Source organism: Furipterus horrens, unplaced genomic scaffold (genome assembly GCF_987537825.1).
Source record: "Furipterus horrens unplaced genomic scaffold, mFurHor1.1.pri manual_scaffold_1, whole genome shotgun sequence".
NCBI classification, from domain to species: Eukaryota; Metazoa; Chordata; class Mammalia; order Chiroptera; family Furipteridae; genus Furipterus; species Furipterus horrens.
This window is the reverse complement of record NW_028327171.1, coordinates 12,665,150-12,689,592: the sequence shown is the minus strand read 5'-3', so window position 1 is coordinate 12,689,592 and position 24,443 is coordinate 12,665,150. Positions and strand designations below refer to the sequence as shown.

The 24,443-nt window shown below is 39.0% G+C and overlaps 1 protein-coding gene across 1 annotated transcript in view; it reads right to left on the bottom strand.

The window, feature by feature from the left end:
• The window catches only part of ADAMTS5 (ADAM metallopeptidase with thrombospondin type 1 motif 5), a 43,713-nt gene that overhangs the window by 4,440 nt on the left and 14,830 nt on the right, over positions 1-24,443 (bottom strand). Inside the window, exons 3-7 of the mRNA XM_090272592.1 lie at positions 16,567-16,734; positions 6,064-6,347; positions 4,503-4,686; positions 3,961-4,136; positions 1,924-2,099 (exon numbers count right to left, since the gene is read on the bottom strand). Coding sequence (XP_090128718.1) covers positions 1,924-2,099; positions 3,961-4,136; positions 4,503-4,686; positions 6,064-6,347; positions 16,567-16,734 — 988 coding nt within the window. The remainder of the gene's footprint in view (positions 1-1,923; positions 2,100-3,960; positions 4,137-4,502; positions 4,687-6,063; positions 6,348-16,566; positions 16,735-24,443) is intronic.

Here is a 24,443-nt window from a genome sequence, read left to right as displayed (position 1 = left end):
ATTGGGGTTGTAGTGATCTTGCTAGTGGTGAAGGGCAATCAAATTCTGAATATAAGTTGGCAGTAGGACTGACAGGACATACTGATAGATAAATGGGGTTTGAGAGAAAATGAGGAGTGAAAGTTGACTTTTGGACCTAAAGCAGTGGCGGGATTGAGTTTGACATTTACTGACACAAGGAAAATTGAGAGAGGAGTGAGTTAAGAGTAGGGTCTTATTTCTGAAGAGGTCTGAACCTGATGAAATATTTGCATATGCATTACCTCACTTGATCCTCAAAGCAACATTAATTTTAAAGATTCATTAATATCATTATCATTCTACTACTGTCAAGAATTCTGATAGTAAAGAAATTAAGTGACTGTTCAAGATTCTCATGGCTAGTGCATCACTGAGTCAGAGCTTGACTGCAAATATTCCTTTTAATAAATCACACTAAGTCAAGGTAATTAACTTGGGGTACCTAAACAGGCAACTTGTATCACATAACATAATGTTGGTCAAGTCAATCTGTAAGCAGCGATGCTGCATTCCACTTGTTGACATCATGAATCTCTTCATCTCTTCCTGTGATGTCAAACACTCAGATGTTGTTTGTCAATACAAAAAAACTTAAAATGCTAAACTTAGCATTTGAAATGGTTTATAAGATTATGTAGGAAGAATATATAACGTATAGTACATAAGGTATTATTAAAAAAATTATTTGTCATTTGGTTCCTGGCCTTTCTTTCTTCCTTTCTTTCTTTCATCTGCCTTCCTTTTTTCTTTCCTTTTTAAAAAATGATCTGTGCATTCTGTGACCTAAGTTCTAGCCTCTACCCTGGCACTCACCAACCATGTAAAATTAGGTAACTCTTAGATGTTCAGAGACCCGGTTCCCTCATTTGTAAAACAAAAGTTAAACTTGATCATTTTTAAGGTACCTTGCACCTTTGAAATATATTTAAAAATGCAGGATATAATTGAACTTGCAGGGTTTTCTACCTAACACAATTAGATGAATAATTATTGTATCCCTACCAAATCGGATTAGCAATGCATATTTTAATTCAGAATAAATTCTGCAACCATCTGCATTTTCACATCAAAGATAATTTTTTATATTTACATGGCATGCAATTTTTAAAATAAATCTTTATCATTAATTTGATTTGCCTATCACTCCTCCATTAAAGACAACAGAGCACATACATCAAGACAACAGGCATGCTTCACCAACGGCACTCAGCATAAGAGTGGTCTGGTGAGGAGGAAAAACAATCCTGCATCCAGCAGACTCTTTAGCTGACTCAGCCATCCTGGCTGACAGCATAATGTTTCATGCAAGAAAATGGTACTTTAACAACTTACGTGTTTAAAGCAAGAGTGTAATTGAGGGCCGCTTAAAGAAGCAGGGAGGACATTACTCTTTATAGAGTACATTTAAACCAGGATAGTTAAAATGGGATTGATGTCTATACCATCTATACCACAGCAATGAACTTACATTTTCCAATGAGAAATGTTTTCTCAAGAAAAATGCATCCCAATGAGAATTTGTTTGTAAAAAGAAAAAAGAAGTAGGTAAGATGGAAAGCAGTCATCCTTTTCTAAATTATGTTTCAAGAATGATGGACCAGTAAGATACGGCTCAGGTACAATGTCTCTGCCTCTTTTTCAGTTTTCATACTGTACGATCTTGACCTCATGGCCACCGCATGGCTCATCTGCTTCCAGAGGCACCACGAGTTACCACTCGACAAGCAGAGTATTTTTGCATCTCCACTCTTTCCCTGCTCACATTCATGATGTGTTAAAAGGGCCCTGCTCACCCTCCTCTCACAGATAGCTTATGGTGTAACACGCGTCCTCCTTGATCAACTTTGCAAGTGTTCAAAGCTTCAGTCCATTCACGTACGGGCAAATGTGCTATCACATTACCTTTTCTTGTTGAAGGTTCCAACAATCTTCGTACAACTGGAGTTGTCTCCTCCACACACCCCACACTTGTCATACTGCAGTTTTGAGCCAATGATGCCATCACAGCCAGTTCGCACACACTTCCCCCGGACACAGACGGAATTACTGTATGGCCTGCATTCAGTTCCGTCTGTCACCTGAATATGAGAGGCAACATTAGCCGTGGACAGTGCTTGTATCCAGGCACTTGGTTTCTTCGGTAAAAGATCACGTTTTGATTTGTGAGTTTTGAGTTTGAATGGAATAGAGAGTACATTGAGAAATACACAAAGAATCAAAAAGTGAGTTTTCAGGAGTATCTAATGGAAAAATCCTTTCCACGTTGGCGGAAGAAGACCTGGGACAAGTCTCGGTTATGCACCTGCTTTCTCGAGCTTAACTCTGAATGCGCCGGGACACCCGAGCTGTGCCTCTCCATTCCGGTATGCACCATGTGTTCCCACATCACAGAGTCACCTTAGCACAGCGAGAGAAGTGATCTTCGCTTAGCCTGTGGGATTGTCTGTCCCATGTGTCAACACCAGAATATGAGAAGGTTCTAGATCACAGGAGATCTTTCTTTGTCTCATAATTGTTATTATATCAATAAATTTGAAAATCTAAACCTGACATTCAAAACATTGTATTGGCTGGAAAGCATTCCCTGTGGTGTCAAACTGGCAGATGATGAAATCAAGGCAAATTAGTGTAGGAAGAGGGGTCTGGGGAAGTCAGAGAGAACTACTTACTGGAAGAGAATGAATATATTTAAATAAAAGAATTAACATATTTATAAAGCTAGTTATAATACAGGATGTGGACTACACGTCGTTTGTGCATGCCAGTGTATATAAATAACATGCCATATATAGATTTTGTATCTGTGTATATACAAAACTCTTCATGTATGTGTACAAATTGAAGTAGGATATACTTCAATAGATTAACAGCTCTGCAGATGGTTATATTTCCAGGTGACGTTTTTGTTTTTATTCTTCTGTACTATTTTTTTAAGTGAAAATATGTTGTTTTGTCATAAAAAGGTAAAATATTTGGTCAATTACATTAGTTGGACATGAAGTTATTTCTCAATAATATGTCAGAAATATCTGAAGGCCAGCTACAGAGGTGGTTTTAAGTGTGGCAACTGTTGAGTAGGTTGTCATGGGGATGTAAAATACAGCTCAGGGAATACAGTCAATGACATTGTCCTAACTATGTATGTTGCCAGGTGGGCACTGGAAATGTCAGGGAGAACACCTTGTAAAGTATGTGATTGTCTAACCACTATGCTGTCCCCCTGAAACTAATACAAAATCATACTGAATCTAAACTGTAATTGGAAGAAATAAATAAATTTTAAAAGTAAGGGAAAAATAGGACAACTGTAATTGAAAAACAATAGTAAAAAAAGTAATAAATGTAGCACTTGTTTGCAAATTAGGTAAACAGTATTAGATAATTGCTGCGTCATATTGATTGTGAGAAGTAAAGCTGACGTCAGTTAGAAAATGTTCTGTGAAAAATAAGGGATAATTTCACATGCATGTAGTATGTGTACAACTAGAGGGACATTGCTTTATATTAAGGGTGCAAGACATTTAAAAGTCTAGAGACAATGATCTTGAAAACTGTCTTTATGAATCACTAACAAAATTCATAAGGAAGTTCTTTCAAAAAAGCTTTCTTGCTTTTTAGTCCCCTTTATAAATGTGCCTTGGAAATACTAGTTGTTTTCAGGGCTATTTTGAAGTTAAGGTCACATCTCACCTGACTTGACAGAGTTACGCTTTTCAAAAATAGCTTTTAAAACATTTACTTGTTCTGTTTACAAAAAATTTTATTCATTGTATAAAGTTTGAAAATATAGAAATTATAGAGATGAAAATAAAACCCTTCAAAATCTAGCCACCCCAAAAATAATGATTGTTTACACTGGTATCTGTAGGCTTCCTTCTACCAAAGAATTTCCGCTGCGGACGCCTACTGTGTCCGGGCAGACGGGGTGCAGTCAGTTACCTTTGGAGAAAATACCACATAGTAGCCAGTGCCCTTAGCTCTGCAGGTCAGTTTGCACACGTCCCCTGGTAGGACCCCGGCGTATTTGGGAACCCATTCCACAAATGTTTTGACTCCTTTTGCGTCAGACTGATAGCCATTTTTGGCCTCACACTGCTCGTGACGAAAAGATTTACCTAAAAAACAAACATGTCACATTATTAGTCAACTGTTCTGAAATTTACATATATTCTTGTACATGTAAATCATTTTAAGATGCTACGTTTTTTTTTTTCTTTTAGAGCCTCTTTACACACCAGTGTTGAAGAATTTTTATTTATGCGGAGTTGAAACAGCGATCATTTCCTTCTTACTCCCTGAATACTCAATTGTTTATAATAATAATTAAAAAATCCCTCATGGGTACAGTATGGATTTTCACACTGGTAGAACTATGCCGTACAAGATTCACAGGCTATTTCTATAGGCTGGCTTACTTATTACTGCTCGGATAGAAAGTGCATGCGACGCATGGGGCTTGCAGACACGGGCGAGCAGCGTACCATTGGCCGGGCAGGGCACAACGCTGCAGGAACGGTAGATGGCCCTCTTTCCCGTGCAGTAGCGGCCGCTGTTTCTGGGCGCTGGGTTATTGCAGTGGCGGTAGGCAAATTGTACTCCTCCTCCACATGAGCGAGAACACTGGCCCCAGGACCCCCAGGACCCCCAGTTGCCGTGGCTAGATGTCTGAAACGGAAAAGGGAAGGTATTTTAACTCCGAAGGGAGGAAAACATACAAAATATACATTTGGAAATCACTTGCCGTCGATGACAATGGACACTTCATCAGAGAGTTACATTTTCAGTGCACTTAGCCCAGTCGTAGTTATTGCATGTTCTGGAATTACAGTGTGATTCTGATGCTAAGCAGTTTATCTTTTCCGCTTCCCCTCGCCCCCGCACTAGAGGTTCTGCGCGCTTCCGCCTGAGGACTTAGCGCACTGCAAGGATTACCCCCCCGGTTTCTCTGGGCCATTGTAACTTATGCATTCTGATGTTGCATATTTCTGTTAGTCACCACTGAACCCTGGCTAACCTGTTGTCCACTCTGATCTTGCACCTCTAACAAAATGTGTGATGCTAAAGGTTTGGCATGACACCGGGCACCAGTTCGCTGTACTTGCATCATTTGTCCCACTTCAGCGTGAGAGGTCTACAGTGCCTTCGTGGACATCACACGTCCTGTCTGTGAGAGACCCTCTGCCACATGTATACATGTAGTTGACATGGGCTTGGCTTAATTCCTAATTGGATTAGAGTCTCAGACCCTAGAGAGAAAATGTGAGGGATGCTGAGGTGCACACCCACCACGGGAAAGGAAGAGCCTACTTTGAGACCCCAGGTCTATTACTCCGCACACGTCACAGCAGGTAGCTGAGACTCCAAGAGGAGGAGTGTTATGAACCCCTTTGCCAAGGTAACGCAGGAAGAACGTCTGCAGGCTGCCTGCCTCAGGGTAGCTGAGGAGCTGGCAGCCTTTGAAGATACAGGCAAAGTGCATACGGCAACATCCTTCTCGGGGCTTTGAAAATCTTGGGCATAAAAATAAACCAGCTTTGTCTGGGCCTGAAAAAGTAAGCTGACAGTTGCTGACATGAAAGTGGAGTGTATGGGGTGGGTGGAGGTGTTTTCCTGGGAGCAGGCATAAGTCACTTCAGCTCCAAAGGTTAGAGTGGCTTGCTAATGAGGGAGAAACGACCAATTGGGAGCTCCCAAACATAGATGAGAACCATGTGTCAGCTCTGCTGTTTCCTTAATGAATTCCAAGGAATGTATTCTGCTAACTTTGGTGAGACAAGTTTGAAAGGAAACGTCCAAAATTGGGCCCTACCTGGGGCCTTAAGTAGATAGAATCTGGGAAGAGTTCCTATGGTCTGCCTTTCCTCCATGTTTTGATGACTGGAAATGGCTCCCGTGGTTATAAGAGGTCACAGTAAATAGATCTTTCAAGAAACAATATTTGAACTAGGAAACCAAGCCTTCTGGTGACCATCCCTGCAGGTCACAGGAATGTACTTCAGGTCTCGAGTCTCCAGGCATTGTGTGATGGGAAAAATCACTCACCGAATAGTACTTTTTCTTGGTTTTGTCCACGCACTTGCCCTGCAGGCAAATCCTCCCCTTCCCACATGGCGTGCCCTCCACAGCTGGAAGCTTCTTGGTCAGACACACCATCTGGCCCTGGCGCACCACAGCGCACCACAGGCGGGCACACACGTCCATGCCGGGACACACCGAGTACTCGGGTCCGAAGGTCAGGTTGCACTGCTGCGTGGCATCGTAGGTCTGTCCTGGGAGCTCTTCGGGGCCCAAGATCTGTTTGCGAGGCAGGTCCAGCAAACAGTTACCTGAAAGAGTAACCAAGATTGACCGCTGCTCCGCGTTTAGGTTGCAAACCGTTAAACTCATGGATCTTAAAATGAAGCACTCCAGCTCGTGTTGAAGCGTGATACGCCCACAGATCTGCAGTGTGAGCTCTGGCGAGGGGACTCTGGGAGGGAGGGGCGAGGCTGGGTGTCTCTGTGGGCTCACCCACACCCTCCAAGATTTTCAGTGGGTAACTTCCTAGCTCTGGGATGTCTATAATGATGGCAGTGGTATGACTGAATAAAAGCATTTTGTAATAATTGTGAAAATAGACATTGTGCTGAGGGACTAAAAGAAATTGGGGCAGACCCAGAGGAAGTAAAATAATGGATGTAACAATAACAACAACATACAAGCATTTACAACATGGAGAAACAGTGTTTGTCCTTGACGTTCCGTTTATACCCCATTTGCCACTTCCAAGTGACAGGGTGATACCTCATTCATCCCTGCATTCCCTGAAAACAATCATAGTGGGTATAAATGCCCACACATTTGGTTAGCACCTACAGTGTGCTAGCAAACACACTAGATGTTGGAGAAAAAAATGACCCAAATCCACCCCTCAAGGCCTCCCAAAACAGTGAAAGAAATAGACTAAATAAAGTATTTCTCCCAGACTGATAAGAATTTTAATAAAGAGCTTTCAAGAGTCACAGAATAGATGGGGTGGGGTGGGAGAAGAAGAGAATCTTTGATGACTTGGGCCGAGGACCATCTTTTTACTCTTCTCCCTCTTTTTCTCCCCTTTGTGTGAGTTTTTTAATGTAATTACCATTTGCTGGGTATTTGGAGTGTGTCTGCCCCCAATAAGTTGGTGCCCTCATTGATGAGTAATATGGGGAGCATATAGTGAGCTGGGGATCAATAGAAGCAGCACCCCACACAAATGATGCAATTTCAGAAGCTGAAACGTGCCTCACCTTCCTGCAAAAAGCTTCCCAAGAATCCCTGCTCAGTGAGTTAATATCATTAATTTTCTCCTGCCATATGGGAGCACGCACAGTGCCCAAGACTTGCTGAATTTTTTTGTTTCCTTGATTTTAGGATTTACCTGCTGATTATTAAAAGTACTAATAATACCAAATCTTTCTTACACACTTACACTATTCTGAGTTATTTAAATGTACTAGTTTATTTAATCCTCATGAGAACTCTACCAAGAAGATTCTATTGTTTTCTTTATTTTACACTTAAGGAAATGGAGGAACATAAAGACAGATCACTTACCTAAGGTCATGTAGCAATTAGAGCTTTATGCTCAGAGCCTGCTCTCCTCATCATTTCCCATCTGTACCTCTGCTTTAGCATGTGGACTGATTTCTTGTTTTATTGCTGAAGAGCAAACGTGCTAGGGTTCCTTTAAGTGGTGGGTATCACGCCTAATGGTAGAAACGCCCAGGCTAAAGTCTAGTTCTGACAAAACACTAAAGGGTTGAGTGTTGTTGGCCAAGTTAGTTAACCTCTCCCTAATTTATTTTCAAGTTCTTTGAAATGTTTCTCTTTTTACTACGATACTATAAGGGAAAAATAAGCTAAGGAAGGTGTAAGACGCCACCAGAAAAATACAAAACAATGCCTACCATTTAAATATTTTTGAGTTATTCCTTTTATTCAACAAAAGATAATCATATTTAAATCCCACTTTCCACCACGAAATGAACTATTCAGCACATTGAAAACATACTGCGACTGTTTTTACAAGTACTATGTTCAAACTTCTTCAAAGTGAATACCTTAGAATCTGTCAATCTGTGATGGAGGCATTATATGAAAATGAATAAAGAGCTAAATTCCTATTTAACTTCTGAGCCAGACCGTTTGAAGAGGTAAAGCTTCTTAAGGCCAGCCAGAAAAAGCATTAAAAATAAAAATCCAGCCAAAGAGAACTTTGGGAGAAAAACATCAAGTTAAAAGAAAAACATCAGCATCAAGTTAATAGGAAAGAATGATAGTAAAACCTCAGTAAGCTTTGTTTAGAAGACAGAGTAAGATTGGGCACCGCAGAGCTCCAGGGAGAGTGCAATCTTCATTGCTACATAAAGAAGAGCATTGTGTAAAATCAACACTCAACAGATTGCTGGCGTTAGAAGACTGTCATCAAATCTCCGAGACAGCAAGAATGCTTTCCAGTTTTTTAAAAGTACTGTTTTAAAAACACTTTTTCACTTTACTAAAAAACACAGACCCTAGGACTGAGTAACTATTAGCTGGGAAGTCTTTACATGTGTGGTGCATGGATCTACCTGGTATGTCCCCAGCCAAAGTAACTCATCTCCTCTCTATGAACATGTAGCCACCGACATCCCTCTACCCCACTAGTGGATGATGAGTGAAAAGAAGTGGATAATGCAGACAATCTGAAATCAGTTTACGAAAAGGTGAGTTCAAGAGGTGGTATCTCTTTATGAAACTTAATACCAAAGTATGAGTTTTAAAAATGAATAAAACATTTGCTTTGCTATTAAAAGTTTGGTACCTCAGCTGCATGCCATCCCCAGAGAGCTTACCTGGAGCTGACCTTTTCTTTTAAAAAATGATTAATTTCAGAATTGCCATTAATATATTACTCCAATGTTCTCAACAGTAAGATTCATTGCTGCCTTAGTTTCTTTCTACTCTGAAATATACAACCTATCAATTTCATCTCTATGTCAAATTATGTCCTTTGGGTATAAAATAGGTACAGGCATCTCTACCAAATGGCAGACTTGTGCCACAGAGCAATAAAAAAAATCAATCAAAAGCCTTATTCTGAATCTTGCAGTATAAAATATTTAAAATCTCAGTAATAGTGGGTTGGATATAGATTTTTAAAAAATTTTTAAACTGTGTACATTTTCAGGGAGGGTTGAAAGAGGAAATTGATCAGTCTTTTAGTATCATTCGTATGGACCTCTAAAAGCATCCAGTCCACGGCTGACTTTTCTTGATCTGTTTTATTTGTATCCTCAGCCAGTTCTTCACATCACTTCATGTGTTTTTTAATTTACTCTCATCGGAAATCCTATCTGGGCTTCGCTGCCAACGTTTGTCTGTTTGCCGTGTTCCACAGACAGCCAAGCTGCTTTTCCCTTTCTCCATCCTTTCTCTCCCTGCCTCCTTTCTTGCTTCCTTTTAACGTTAACTACGTATAAACGGATGGCCTTTAAAGAAAGACAATAGAAATGTGTGCATGCTGTCTGTTTGTTTTTACTACCCACGTTAAGTTAAGCTCCACCAGTAAGGTAAAAATTAAAAAGTAAAGTGCAGTGATCTGGGATGGACAATTAAAGGACAGAATGGTCTTTGGCCTGCTACAGGTGCACGTAGGGTGAGGGGAGCGGCGGCACGTTTGAGGAAATGCAACAGAAACACCTTCGGCTTCTTTTTTTATATCTGACTTCCACTATTGTTTGTCCTCCATATTAAGGATTAATGGCAATTATTGGACTAACATTGATTACTCTTTATTCTATTCACTTTTTCTTCCCTATTTCTAACGCTGTAGTTATTCTGTTTTCCTTTTCACTATAGAGGTGTGAAATTAAACGTTGGCCCAAATACTCATGGCCTAGGAGAAATCAATTAATATCCCTAGTGAAACTCACTCAGAGGAGCCTAACAACACTACGAACTCTCCCCTTCACTTCTTTTTTTTAAAAGTATATTTTATTGATTATGTTGTTACAGTAGTTCCAATTTTTTTCCCTTTGCTCCCCTCTGTCCAGTATCCCCTTTCCCTCCAGCAATCCCACCCATCTTAGTTCATGTCCATGGGTCATGCATATAAGTTCTTTGGTTTTACCCTTTCCTATATTATTCTTAACTTCCCCCTGTCTATTTTGTACCAGATGATTATGCTTCTTAATCCTGGCACCATTTCCCCATTTCTCCCCCTTCCCCCTCCCAGCTGATAACCCTCCAAATTATCGCAATACCTATGATTCTGTTCCCATTCTGGTTTGCTTAGTTGAATTTTGTTTTTATTTTTTAGATTCAGTTGTTGACAGTTATGAGTTTGTTCTTATTTTAGTGTTCATAGTTTTGATCTTCTTTTTCTTAAGTAAGTCCCTTTGACATTTCATAGAATAATGGCTTGGTGATGATGAACTCCTTTAGCTTTACCTTGTCTGGGAAGCACTTTATCTGCCCATCCATTCCAAATGATAGCTTTGCTGGATAGAGTAATCTTGGATGTAGGTTGCTTTTCATCACATTGAATACTGCTTGCCAGTCCCTTCTTGCCTGCAAAGTGTCCTCTGAGAAATCCACTGATAGTCCTATAGGTACCCCCCTTGTAGGCAACTCTCCGCCTCTCTCTTGCTGCCCCAGGACTCTGTCTATATCTTTCACCTTTGGCATCTCAGTCATGATGCGTCCTGGTGTGGTGCCCTCTGAGTCCAGCTCGCCTGGGACCCTCTGTGTTTCCCAGACCTGTATGTCCAACTTCTTTGCAAAAATTGGGAAGTTTTCCTCCTTTTTTTCAATTCTTGCTTCCTCATTCTGCACTGGTTGACTGTTTATTTCTTCTTTATGTTCCAAATCATTGATTTGAACCTAGGTTTCCTCCCTTTCACCATTGGTTTTGTGTGGATTCTTCTTCGTTTCACTTATCATAGCCTTCACTTCTTCTCTTACGAATTTGCAGTACTCAAGCATATCTGTCAAGCCTGTGAGCATCTTTATCACCAGGGTTTTGAATTCTGCATCTGTTAGGTTGGCTATCTCTTCATCTGTTAGGTTGGCTATCTCCTCGTCACTTAGTTCTCCCACTGGAACCTTGATCCATTTCCTCTTTTGGGGCATATTTCTCTATCTCCTCATTCTGACAAGGTCCTGTGTTTGTTTGCCTCCACGTCCCAGGTAGAGCTGTTGCTCTTGTTACATTGTAAGAGGCAGAGCCTTAGGGATTTGTCAGTACAGGGCAACCTGTTTCACCACGTTGTGGTGCTGTATGTGGGGGAGGGGTCTGAGAGGGAACAATGCTGTCTGCTCAGCACTTGCCCCTTTTCCAGACACCTCTCCCACTTCCGCACCAGACTGGCGCCTCTCTAGCTGCTGCCCTGGCCGTTGTTCCCAGAGTGGGTGGGTCTGCGGATGTTCTAGGACTGTGGGAGCCCTTTAAACAAGAGGATTCTGCCGAGAGACCCGCAGTTTCTGCCTCCACCCCAACCCCCACTGGTCTGCACAGTCAGAAGCAATGAAGCTTGATTTTCCCCAGTGTTGGGACCGTGGGCTGCGAGGTCTGGTGAGGAGCTGAGAATGCTCCCCAGGTTTAAAACATGATTTTTTAAAACTTGTGACTGTGCTTTCTGCCGGCCTGCGGCTGCCACCACTACTGCCACCACCACACCGCATCCTCTCCACCACGGCTCCACCCCTCCTACCTATCTGGATGAGTATTTCTTCTTTATATCTTTGTTTGCTGGACTTCCATGCAGTTTGATTTTCTGGAACTTCTGGTTGTTTCTAGTTTTGAGGTAGTTGTATTCCTTCTTAGTTTTGGAGGGAGATGCGGTGTGTCTGTCTACACCTCCATCTCGGCCGGAAGTCTCCCCTTCACTTCTTATCATTATTTCCCTGGTCTGCAACTCATCTTTTAGTCTTTACTTGAATGTTTGAGATTAAAAGAGAAACTGATGCATTACTGGCCTAGGGACAGATAAACTACTAAGGGCACCGAGGAAGAGAAGACAATTGTCATTGACCAAAAGTAATTCAAAAGTCTGTTTGTGAAACTGTCAGACACTTTAGGAACACTTGTTAGCAGGTGCAACACCAATGAAATTAGATTAAAAATTCTCCTTGTGAAAAGATAAAGCCTAACTTTTTAAACACGTAAGTCATCACAGACTTAAAATATATGTCTTATTTGTAGACTCTAGTAAAGAACACATTTATGGTGAAAATCATAATGGACTTTGAATTGATGAGGACTACCTTAAAAACTAAATGTTAAGTCTACTAGACTTAGTGAGATGATCACATATTAAGGTATATGAATATCAAATCATTATATTGTACACCTGAAAATAACATAATATTGTATACCAACTATACGTACATGTAAAAAAAAACCCCTAAAATTATAAAATAAATAATAAGCTATAAGTACAGATGCACTAGGAACTAAAAATATAATGAGGACGTTATAAACAACTTTATGCCGATAAATTTTGATCAGGATGAAAAGAAATTGACTGTTAAGATCATATTACTAGATTTATAGTCTCTACTTAGAAGGGATTTCGAGGATTGATTTTCTAATACCATTTTATCTCCAAAGTGCTGTGTTCAGTAAGTGGCTGTAAACTGAGATCTTTCAATATGCTCCAAGTTATTTTTTCAAAGCTTTTTGTAGATTTTTCTTAGCAGCCACTGTCATGGGTGTACTTGAATGGTATCTACATAGGTGGTGGTCTTTCCCATCACCTGCTATTGTGACTTAGGGATATAACCTGGGGGGACAACTATCATTTTTGGCTTCAAGGTTATGGAGCATTTAAGAAAGGAAATTCAATAACTTGCTTTCATTGCACAATTTCTCTGCCAGTGATTCCTTTTATTTTTGAGGGTCATACTCCTGGCCAGCTTGCCTGGAGCTAACTTGTATAAACACTGTAGAATGTCTGTAAGTATCTTGGCCAGGCTGGCAGGGGTTGGGGGTCCCCATGAGACACGGATTCTCTTTTCCTGTGTGCATACTAACTTTTCAACCATAACTTAATTGCTACATATGTCTTGTTGGAACTAAATCAGGAAACACTCAGTATTAATGAATTTAAATTTGGTAGTGGTTGAGTGCTATAAATGTCCAGATACTTATGGCTAATAATTTAAAAAACAAGTCACATGACTTAAATTTAATTATACTCTAAGACCCTATTTCTCCAGCATTGTTAGAGGTGAGAGGGAGATGGATGAGCTCTATTTCACCCATAAAAAGATTTACCCCAAAATTGATTTTTCCAGATAATGAATTCTTTAGGTACCAAGTACAAATTGTATAAATTTTATGAGTGTATCTATTTAAAAAGAGCAATTGCTTTGCTCCCTTTATATTGGTGTCAAAATTTAATCTCTCTAAATAAAGGAAAATCACTTTTACCCATATATAGATCTTTTTGGTGTCATGCTGAAATATAGAGGTACATTTATGGATTGTGCTGGTGGGATTGGGTCTTTGACCTTTTGTAAAATTGTGCCAGATCTCTAAACTTCTAATGTTTTAAGGCTAATTCTATAGCTTTTCTGGCTTCTCCCTTATTGTCAAAGGATAGTATTTCTTGTCCCCATTTTATTTGTCTGAAGTACACCCAATCTCCACCATGATTATTACTTAAAATTGTTGGTGACCTAGAAAGCTAGAGCAAAAAATAGTAGATTATTTCTACTAAGTATGAATCAATGGGCTTGGACAGAAGCCTGAGTAGCTCCCTATGAGTTAAGTGAAAGGGTTTTGTGATATGGTTTCATGGTACTAGTTCAGCCTTCCAACAAAAGTGCATCTGTTTATTTGCTTCTCTATTGTCCAGGACTTTGACTTTCTTGTTGCTTCTTTCCTAAGCTCTGAAGTGAAAATGTCAGAACCTCAACATCTGGAAATTGCATTTACTAGTTCCTACTGCCACAATGTCACTTAAGTCAGTTTTTCTGGTTGTAATTTAGAAGTTATTATGTTGCTTGAATTCACATTAAATGTTAGTACTACAAAGAGCACTGCTGTGCATGCTATTTTTAAGCGAACATAATTGAGCTTTGCCACTGTATCATAGGAGCTTTCTTTGGTTTTCCTTATTCTTAAATTACTTCATTCATTGTAGGCTACGGATAAAGGTGTTTGTTTTTTTGTTGCTGTTAAAACACAAGACTGCCTAGCCAACATATTCAAAAGTGAGAGTCTAGGTTTGATGAAATGAACTAATACATCAACTAAGAGAATTTGTTGTCCAAAGAATTTAGGTAATTGAATTTATTTATTTAATATATATATATGTATATATATGTGAGAAATTAAGATAAGATTTTATCACTGCAAGTGAATTACATTTCCTTCTACTAAAAGTATATTATAGACCATGAGGTTCTTCGGAATAAATGTAGAAACATATATAAAATATGTAAATTTGTTGAAAAATTTTAACAACATGGGCTCTTTTAAATACAGAAATAATGTTTAAAAACAAAGATAATACTAAAGCATATTTACTGCACAGAAAGTAAGATCATGGATTCCACAAACATGAAATAAATGAATCATTCCAAAATTATGGCAATAAGAAACAAAATCTGCACAGCATTGTAATTAACTGACCTAATACTTGCACAGGAAAAAATTCTGGTCCCCTTTTAGCCATAAGTATTTGCTGCCTTAGCAACTAAATCCATTCATTTAGTGATTCAAAGTTTAGCTCAACCTTTTGGAATGTGTAACGTGTGATGCTGAAATAAAACATTAATGTGATTTCATTTTCAGAAAGTCTGAGAAAAAACCCCAGCAAAAGCAATATTAAGAATATAGAGAGTAAGATTACACCCAAGAGGGCAACTTGATCAAATTGATCATATAGACAGGCAGATAATTAAGTAAACATTGATTTGGGGGCCTTATCAACATTTAATCAACCTTGTAAACTGAGCTAAACAGAAAATTACCACTTTGTTAGTAGTAGTCTAAAGGAAAGGCCTAGTTCCTTGATTCTTGGTGAAGTTTCTAAATCTTTGAGATATCGAGATGTCCTTTCAATGAACAAAGAACATGTATTTTGTATTGAGGAAAATTTTAAACCAAGTTGGGCATGGATTATATTTAGGAATAGGGCATTTTAAAAGTCCCAAATGGATAAAACATTGCCATTAACAGAGCAAAAAATGAGTTAGTGAACAGATTTTGTCTACAAGATACCAAAGAAATATATGGCAGAATTTCTTTTTGTTGGAGATGAACTGAATTTTTAATTGTTTTGACATTATGGAGCCATAAACTTTATATCACAGATTCTCTTTACCTAACTTTGAATCACACATCATGAGTTAAATTCTGGACACTAATTATGCTCATAATTCTCTGTCATATTCGATTCAACAACCAATTTTACAAAGAGACACATTTGAAGAGAGAGAGAGAGAAAAAAAAACAACAACAACAAGAAATGAGAATATGCCCATTTGTGTAAAATGAGAAACTTGAACAAACTATGTGGTCTCTCTGAAGTTCTTTTTCAACTCTGAGTCTATTCTCCAGTGTTTATAGTATTTTTCAATAATAAGGAATGCTAGGAAATTTGTAACCACTGGTTTCAAAGACTACTTATGGGTCAGAACTTCTTATTTCCTAAAACCGTAACTTTCTTAATATTTTAATATAATTCACTAATCCTTGACTTACAGAATTTAATACAGCATGATGTGTTCTTGGACTGTATCTAAAAGAAAGCCAAAAAGTTTCTTTTGAAGTTTCTAAAGTGTTTTTTCACCATTCAGATTGATTTCCTATTCCTGGTCTTCAGTTTTTACTCTACTTTCAGGAGAGTCTGCTGTCAGGATGAAACCAAATTCTTCCAGTGAGTGCAAATCTAAAGAGCTTCCTTTCCTGGTTTCTGTTGCCATAAAAAGATTCTGACAGAATTGTCACCCACATCTTCACCACACCCCTATAATAGGCATGTAACAAATAATTGTGCGAGTCATATTAATAGCAGGGATACAAGATGTCTGCCAGCATTCTCACAGGAAGCTAGTGGTGAAAGAAGAAATAAAAGCCAGGATTTCAGGGCACCAGCTAAGCCTTCTGTGTGGTCTCCCACACTGCTTCTCTTTTGAACTTTTCAATTCAAAAGCAAAAATATCATCGCTATAATGCCACCAAGGACGTTGGCATTGCATACCAACAGACAGTCCCTTTCTTTCTTTCTTTCTTTCTTTCTTTCTTTCTTTCTTTCTTTCTTTCTTTCTTTCTTTCTTTCTTTCTTTCTTTCTTTCTTTCTTTCTTTCTTTCTTTCTTTCTTTCTTCCTCTCTCTCTCTCTCTCTCTCTCTCTCTCTCTCTCTCTCTCTCTCTCTCTTCCTTCCTCCTTCCTTTCTTTCTTTTTTGACACTATCTAAACAACCATATCTTAGGAGGCAAGGTGAATGTCATGAGGATATAATGAAGTAAAGCTCAAAGTAATCTCAATTTTTTTTTTTTTTTTTGAGCCTCTGTTGTCCTTCACAATACATACCGTGGCCGTCGTCCAGGAATTCCGTGATGGTGGCTGAGGCACATTTGGACCAGGGCTTGGATGCATCAATGCTTGTTAGGATGGAAGACATCAAACGTTTATCTTCCGTGGAACCAAAGTTCTCTTCGCAGAATTTGGAATCGTCATGGGAAAGGCCAAGCAAATGTCCTAAGGGAAAGAATACAGGAAGTGCAAATCAGAGTGATTTTGCCTTTCTACTTCTCCGTGGTAATTATACTAGCCCTTGATTTCCCTTCCCAATTGTACAGGAGTTCATTTTTACTGCCTTCTCATGCAGAGACTGGACCCCCAGGGAAATTAAAGCTGCGCATAGTTAGAAGCAGTCACTTCTGGTGAACATTTAGAGGAAATCTGAAAAGTTACACTAAGGAGTGGATGTTCCCATAATCCATCTGGATCACATATGCTCAATGATATATAGAAAGGCAGCCTTATTTAGAATCAAGAATTTGCAAGGCAACTGTGCAGTTACGTCATAGCCCTCACTACATATTATTGTGATTATTTGTCTAATTTTCCACCTTCTCTGATTAACCATAATCCCCATGAGATCAGAGAACTAGCACCACCCCCACCCCCGCCACCCCATTGATGGCTGAATCCTCTGTACTTAATTTTCTGCAAGTTGTAAACGCTTACTAGATGACTTCTATTTTCTCAGCCAAGGAAATAGGTAGATATATAAGAGATGACTGGGAGTGGGGTGAGAAAGAAAGAGAAGTAAAATTAACAACCTTCTGGTTCCATGCAAATGTAAGCCTGTTTCACTCTTTCATTTCTCTTTGTTATTTAGTGAGTTGTGAATGTTTCCTAGTCTCACAAATAAATGACACACTTTCATTTACATTTAAGAAATGCCAAAAATCCTAAGGTGCCCGTCATGGAGGGTTAGAGCTTGAAGAGAAAAAAAATTGGGAAGGTAAGTGACTCTACAAAACCACCCAGCTAGGTGGTACTTTTGCTTAACGCCTGTCGAGCATGGTCTCTGGGCTCGCGGTGACCGCCATCCCCCCTCTGCACGGTAGACGCTATATCACAGAGTTCATAACCACGTTCTTGTGACCCAGCTACACTGGCTTTGATCACATAAACTTAATTTTTAAATAGTCTAAGGATAAAAAGACATTATCCAACACATCTAAAATGCTGTTAAAAATAAATCTTCGACAGCAGTGTAGACACCCTGAAAAGCAGGAAACAGATATCCTAGTAGCATTTTTGCAGAAATGTATACAAGAATGTAGAAAATCCTACAGAAAAAGCGATCATCGCATTTTCTGTTGGTTTCTGAATGCCAAAGGCAAGAACGTGGGTCATTCCACCAGAGAAGTCCTGTGTGCACCAGGAAAAACCCAACAGCCATGAAATCTTTCCCCCTGCATTCCAACTACTTTTGGCCAACTTGTTAAATCACCAACACCTCCTACCACAGTTGTCCACCACGCAGCTGGCTGCTGCTGTGGCTGAAATTAAGCAGCTAGGACTTGGTGACCTTCCGAGGCTGAACATTTTTATGCTACTTAGGCAATTATTTACTTCAATAGCAGTCACCAGGCTAGCAAGTTTTCTTTGGGAAAAACAGCCACCACAGTCACGTTTTTATATGTTTGGTCAGTAGCGTGAAAGTGCATCACAGTCTGCAAAATACACCCCAAATAACAGGCCAAAGAAGATTAGAGGGGCTCATCCAGTTTGGGGATGGTATGTTGAATTTTGGGGGGAACCAACAGCTCACAGAAAAACAGAATCTTTCATTCATGTTCTATTTTAAATAGCTTATGGTTGCGTAGTACATAAAACACGGGTTGAGAATGCACTTTGTGCTTCTTGAACTTTTCCAAGGTAGAGTCTTTATCAGCTGACACTGGGATTTGTGGGGACATTTCACACTTGAGTATTTTTCCCCTGGCATAGAAGAGAGGAAAAGTGGCCTGAGGTGACCTCTGCAACATGATATTTATTTGAATCCAGGTTTTGTATTTTAAAAAAGTGTAGTTTTTGCATTCTATTTTGTAAGATAGTCATGTTTATTTAATGGGCTGATAGCTTTTTTTCCCCTCCAAATCTATATAAATAAATAGCACTTCCATATGCACTTTATTCTTGCATTAAGGGACTGTCAGCTCATTTGGAGGGTAGATTTTAGATTTATGATTTAAAATGCAGGCCAGGTGGCAGATACTAAATTCACTTTGAGGGGCCTGAGAGACTACCTTCATTTTTTTTTTCATAGAATGGTAAGGCGTATAATTAAAGATTTCATTTATATAAGCAAAGCCGTTTACTTAAAGAGATTTTGGTATAATTTTATGAATATTTTGGCATTCTACTTGGCAAATTATAGTGAATTCTATCCTCCCTAAAATTCTTGAAGAAACAAGCAGCCAGTTCCACAGTAGTTGGAACCAGGGCACAGCAAGAGAGACCCATGTGACTTCTCTGCAGGAGCTAGACAGGAATGAAAATGGAAGATCAATGTGAGGGGTGCTTGGATGCTCTTCAGGAAAGACGTGACACACATACTAAAGGCTGTGAGCAGAAACAGCAGTGGTAATTTGCAAATGTGGTCCCCTATCACTGTGCTAAGCCATCTAATGTCAGGCATGAGATCTGCCAATATCTTGGAGCCCTAAAATGGCAAGGTACACATAAATGCATATGCTATTTTAAAGGGACACTCTCAGTAAAGACAAGATACTAGAACATACTAGAACACTAAAAGCTGATTAACAGAAAAAAATCCAGAATCTAGGAAATTTAAAACGCAATGTTCTAGCTGATAACAATATATTCAAGTACATGTTGTGAAGGGGAATCAGAATTTATGATGATATCATTGACTGCCTAGGGCACCACCTTTCCCAGTGAGAGTTTGCTCATAGATTACTCTCAGATATATTTAAACTTGCAGATTTGGATGGGATATAAAACATCTCTCTGATGAGCTGCCTCCAGCAGGCTTAGCATGGCTGGTAGTCACACATGTGCCCCAGAGAATAAAACAGTAAATGAAGAAAGCAACGGCATGTTGGGAAACATGTTTACAACTCCTAAAGTGATTCATTGTTTTTTTTTTCACCAAAAATGTATTTTATGGTGAGTTTTTAGAACAATGCAGAGCAAGGCTATTTGAGGGGTGAGGTCTTGGAGGAGGCATGGGGTGGATTCCAGAAACTCACAGAAAAACCATTGTTACACTTGGAAAGACAGAGAGGTACATACATCTCTCCCAAGGCAAAGTATAGGGAAAGAAAGGTAAAGAGGTCTCAAAGCAATTTGGGAGGGTAAAAGCAGAGATTAAGGAAGCAAGCTTCCTCAGTAAAACAGGAAGTGAAAACTGCTAGCAAGAGACACAAGGCAGTTAGGGATTTAGGGTGACAATTCACCGTCAGGATTTCAAGTAGAGGCCCCAAAATCTTTACATAAGGAAAGTTTAGTATTTGTATTTGCGGCCACTTATAATTAGTAGACATGCAAAAGAATGGCGAACAGTTAAGTTTGCTTTAACTAAGTTAAGCAATCTTGTTTGCATTGCTATTGTTCTTAGTGAATCTAACTGCCAATTGATGTAATCGGAACCTTCTCATCTATAATCCTGAGGCAATTAAAGACTAAATACACTTGTGTAGTGGATGCACTTGTTAATGGCATTTGTATTTATATACTAAATAAGAAAAAAAAAAGTATGAGAGAAGTCAGAGTAAAATGTAGAGAATAATGTAAGTATCTAATCTAATATTTTACCAAGTAATGCAGCCATCTCAACTGTATATTACTATTTAAAATCGAGGTGTAAATTGTGTTTTTGTAGAAAATACCGATTTATTCTTAATAGATATTAAAGCACATCATAAATGCAAGTCATGCAAATTAACTGCCCATCACCGAAAGTAAAAGCAGGAAAGAGTTTTTTTTAACTCTGCTAAGGAAATGAATTTCATGGTAAATTATGTCAAAGCAAAGACTACCCGGTAAGAGTCTGAGCTATATTGTTAGTTCAGAGTTTTCTAGTGTGATTTTTAAATGGGCAAATGAGTGTCATTTTATTGAATATATTTCATCGCTAATATTCAAGATATCGATTTAAAAAATCTTATTGCCTCCCTCAATTCACAAGTGAATCCGATGTTAGAAAATCTGAGATAATGTTCACCTGGGGAAGACTCATTACTTTAAAGGAAACTGTTAGTTCAGCTTCTTGTTCAACTCAGGTATTACTGTACAACCAGGGCTGACTTATAACATTACCCTTGGGAAGGAAATGGTTGTTTTTTTAAACTTTGGTCTGCAAATTAAACAGCATTTCACGCTCTCGTCCCCTGACCCCAGACTGACCAACGGACAAGGGGATACAGCGCCACATCCTAAAACTATGTCCCAAGAAGCTCTGTAATGTGTTTACTTAAGAAAGTACTGCTTAGCTGAAGCATCTGTCTCTTAATGAAATCATGTTTTTATTTCACCTAATTTTCCAGCTGGGATTATTGAGGTGCAAGAAGGTCTTGCCAGGAGTTGGAAAGTGAGTCAATAGCTCACATGGGATTTGAATCTAGAATCCTTGGAGAAGAGAGCCAGGAGCCCCAGTAACTGGAGTGTGCATGTTTACTCAAATGCGAATTCTCATGTAAAAAATAACAAAATTCTTAAACTCCCATTTTAACACATGAAACATAAATGGTAAGTGTTGTGTCAATTGGAAGAAAGAACAAGTAAGTTTTTTTCACTTTATAGCTAGCTGTGTCAATATCTTTTTGAATCAAATTCAAGATTATGTCCTTCAAAATAAAGACCAACAAACTGTTAGAGGACAGTGACAAAATCTTGGGCTCTGGAACAAGATGAAATGGGTCTGAATTTTAGTAGTATACTAGTTTGTTGACCTTAGACACATTTAGAAGTTTCTGTGTGTGTCAGCTTTCTCCTCTCTTGGGTGACCCATTGAAAGTACTCATCTCGTGGCATTTTGTAAGGGTTCAATGATATAAGAGATCCAAGGTGCTTAGAAGATAGGCTTGACAAATACCCAATGCCCGGTGATTGCTAGCTACTCTGTTGTTCTCTCTGGTATCCTGGGTTTTTTATGCTTTTACTTACGGGTATTTCAGTTTTTCAGTAGTTTTGATATATCTTGACATTACTAAACACTCTTGATTTGGGAGGGAAGGGCATAGTTCTAATCATAAGAAGAGAACAATCACGCATTATGTGTGTCATATATTTACTCTTCGGGCCACCTTCAACTGTTGGGTTTCCACACATGGCAGAAAATCTATAGGCCTCCCCTGAAGAATTATGAATTGGAATTTGATTTTAAGAAAATTGACACTGAACACTAAATCTCTCAACACCGCTAGACATAGAGCAAAGACCTATTCCCACCTTTCATCTGGGAGCCAAGAAAGACACAGCGTGGCACTGCTCCAGACTGGATAGAAAACATGTTCAGCTCGTGTTGATTAAAGCTACGGGTTTGGGGGTAAATACCAAATTTAATCCTAGCTTCCTTGCCCTTCACATCTCACAGCCAGTCCTGACATCTGATTCTGTGCACTTGGCTTTGGTCTCTGGTGTTTCGAGGGCCTCTGCAGCTTTTCAAAACATGGCTTTGTTTAATCTAATCATCGATGGGAGTGCAGTCACAGGCAGATCAACACAACCGGAGAACTCACTCTTACCACAGCAAAACGCAGGCAGCCATGCTGTTGCGTCTCCACCACTTCCTAAGTCTCCAGCTGAATATTTGGCTCCCGGTTTTCAGTTGCCTGCTTTTAGCTTAGGCAGCATTTTGGAACCTTTCATGGTGAAGAGATTCACTTAGCACATCTTATAATTTAGGACCATAAAGCAAAGCTTCGGCAAGTTTGCAAATCATGGATTTCATTGGCCTAAATAAAGTCAGATTGTTCTCCCTGCTGTATTAGAAGCTGGCCCAACATCAATAAAATTATTATTTTGAAGAACCATGTGTGCAGCAGGTGAAATCTTTATTATTACAAGCCAATAATATAAGATTGACAAGTTAAAAATATAAACTCAAAATATAAGCCTATATTCACTTGAAACTTTCTATAGTTCACATTTGGATTGTAAAATGGCTGTAACCACATTCTTGCCTCCATTCAAGGAACAGGGATGGGGACTGTGTTCTTGAGAGTTTAAAGCCACTTTCATAAATGTCCTAACAATTTAGTCAATGTTTACATGCACATACCATAGAAAGGAGGCAGGCAAAAATTGCTGTCTATGGAGAGTATAAGGTCATTAAAATCTATTCCCCAGAAGCCTGTATTGGCATCAGTTGAGTCTGCACCTCCAAAAGCTAGCTCTTTCTTAGAAAGAATTAGCAGGAAAAGAGACGCATTCCACTTAACATGCGGGACATGAAAAGAGTTGCTTTCTGAATAATTGTTCACTTAACTCACTTCATTCTGACTTTAACACCATGGACTGAAAAGGTGTCACAAGGGACTTCAGCCTGGCCTTTCTTTATCTTACATGTTATTTCTCAACACACAAAATTTTTTTTAGATGGAGGAGGTAAGAGAACACAAAATTTTGATTCAAGTACAATGACTTTGTATTTTAAGCCTCTACATATAAAAGGAATATGCAATGGGGCACTCTCTGAAAAATGTTAAGTCAGTTAATGAAAGTCTTATTCTTAACCAAATATATCCATTCCATATTCTAAAAGAAGTAAAGAAGAAAAAGTAGGGCAACAGCCTGTAAGTTTTCTCCACCGATTATGTTTTGATCCTAGTAACATATTTTACAGTCTCTGTGCATGAAGCAAATAGCACATATTGAGATGGGCTCAAGTTAATTCAAAACACTCCAGCAAAAAGCAGGCTTTCAGAAGATCAATGTCATCACCATACGTAGCCTGTATCTTTAACCTCCAAACCTAGAAAGTAGTATATGTCTAATAAAAAGGAAGGGAGGAAATTGCATGAAAAGGGTAGAGTAGAATTAGAATCCAGAGCATGAACAGCTTGTTGCAAGATTTCATGCAACAACCTAAAATCAAAGCCCTGGGAACAGACCCAGGAGGGGTATTATCCAAGAACACATTGGGTGCAGAGGCAAGGCTATAATCACATACAGATGATTAGGAAATACTTTGTAAGGTTATCTTCTCTAAAGTTAGTAAGGCTCATATTTTATAACACATATTCACAATTTTTAGGCAAAAAAGTGGAATTAAAGAATAATAAAAGAATTAGAAAAATGCATGAAAGCCAGATCCTTTTATGAAAGGGGAATGAAATTCACACCTGTCTATGCCCAGACCTTAAATCTCTCAGATTGGGCCATATACAAGGCAAAAAGGGAAATTAAGAAAGCAGAGTTTGATTGGAGAATGTATTATAGAGAATTATAAGGAAGTAAATAGAGGCGATTTACCAAGAAATTAAAGGGGACTCAAGGTTGTGGTCATAGGTCAAAGATTCAGGTTTGATTTTTCACATAGAAGCCCACATTTCTCCTACATTGTTGTCTTGTAAAACTATGTCCGATATTCTTGTACTATTAAGAAAAGTTTGTCTTGTGCATATTTGGTTTTAACAAAACATCTGTTCTTATCAACATCTGGCTTCTTTCCTCTCAGACTGCTGCACCGACCTGTGTGACCCAAGACCTTTGGTGTAGGAATTCAGGAGGGCTGAGAAAGGTGATGCTAGAAGGTTCTTCACTCCAACCCCGTTGGCTTGAGTCAATACAGCCCCAGAGAAGACGCATTTATGCCACAAGCTCCTCTTGCAGAGAAAACTCCCAGATGCTGTCAATGTGTAAAAAGGGATCACACTATGGGATCGAAGGAGGAAATAGTCCTTCCTTCAAGGAATTTATAAGCT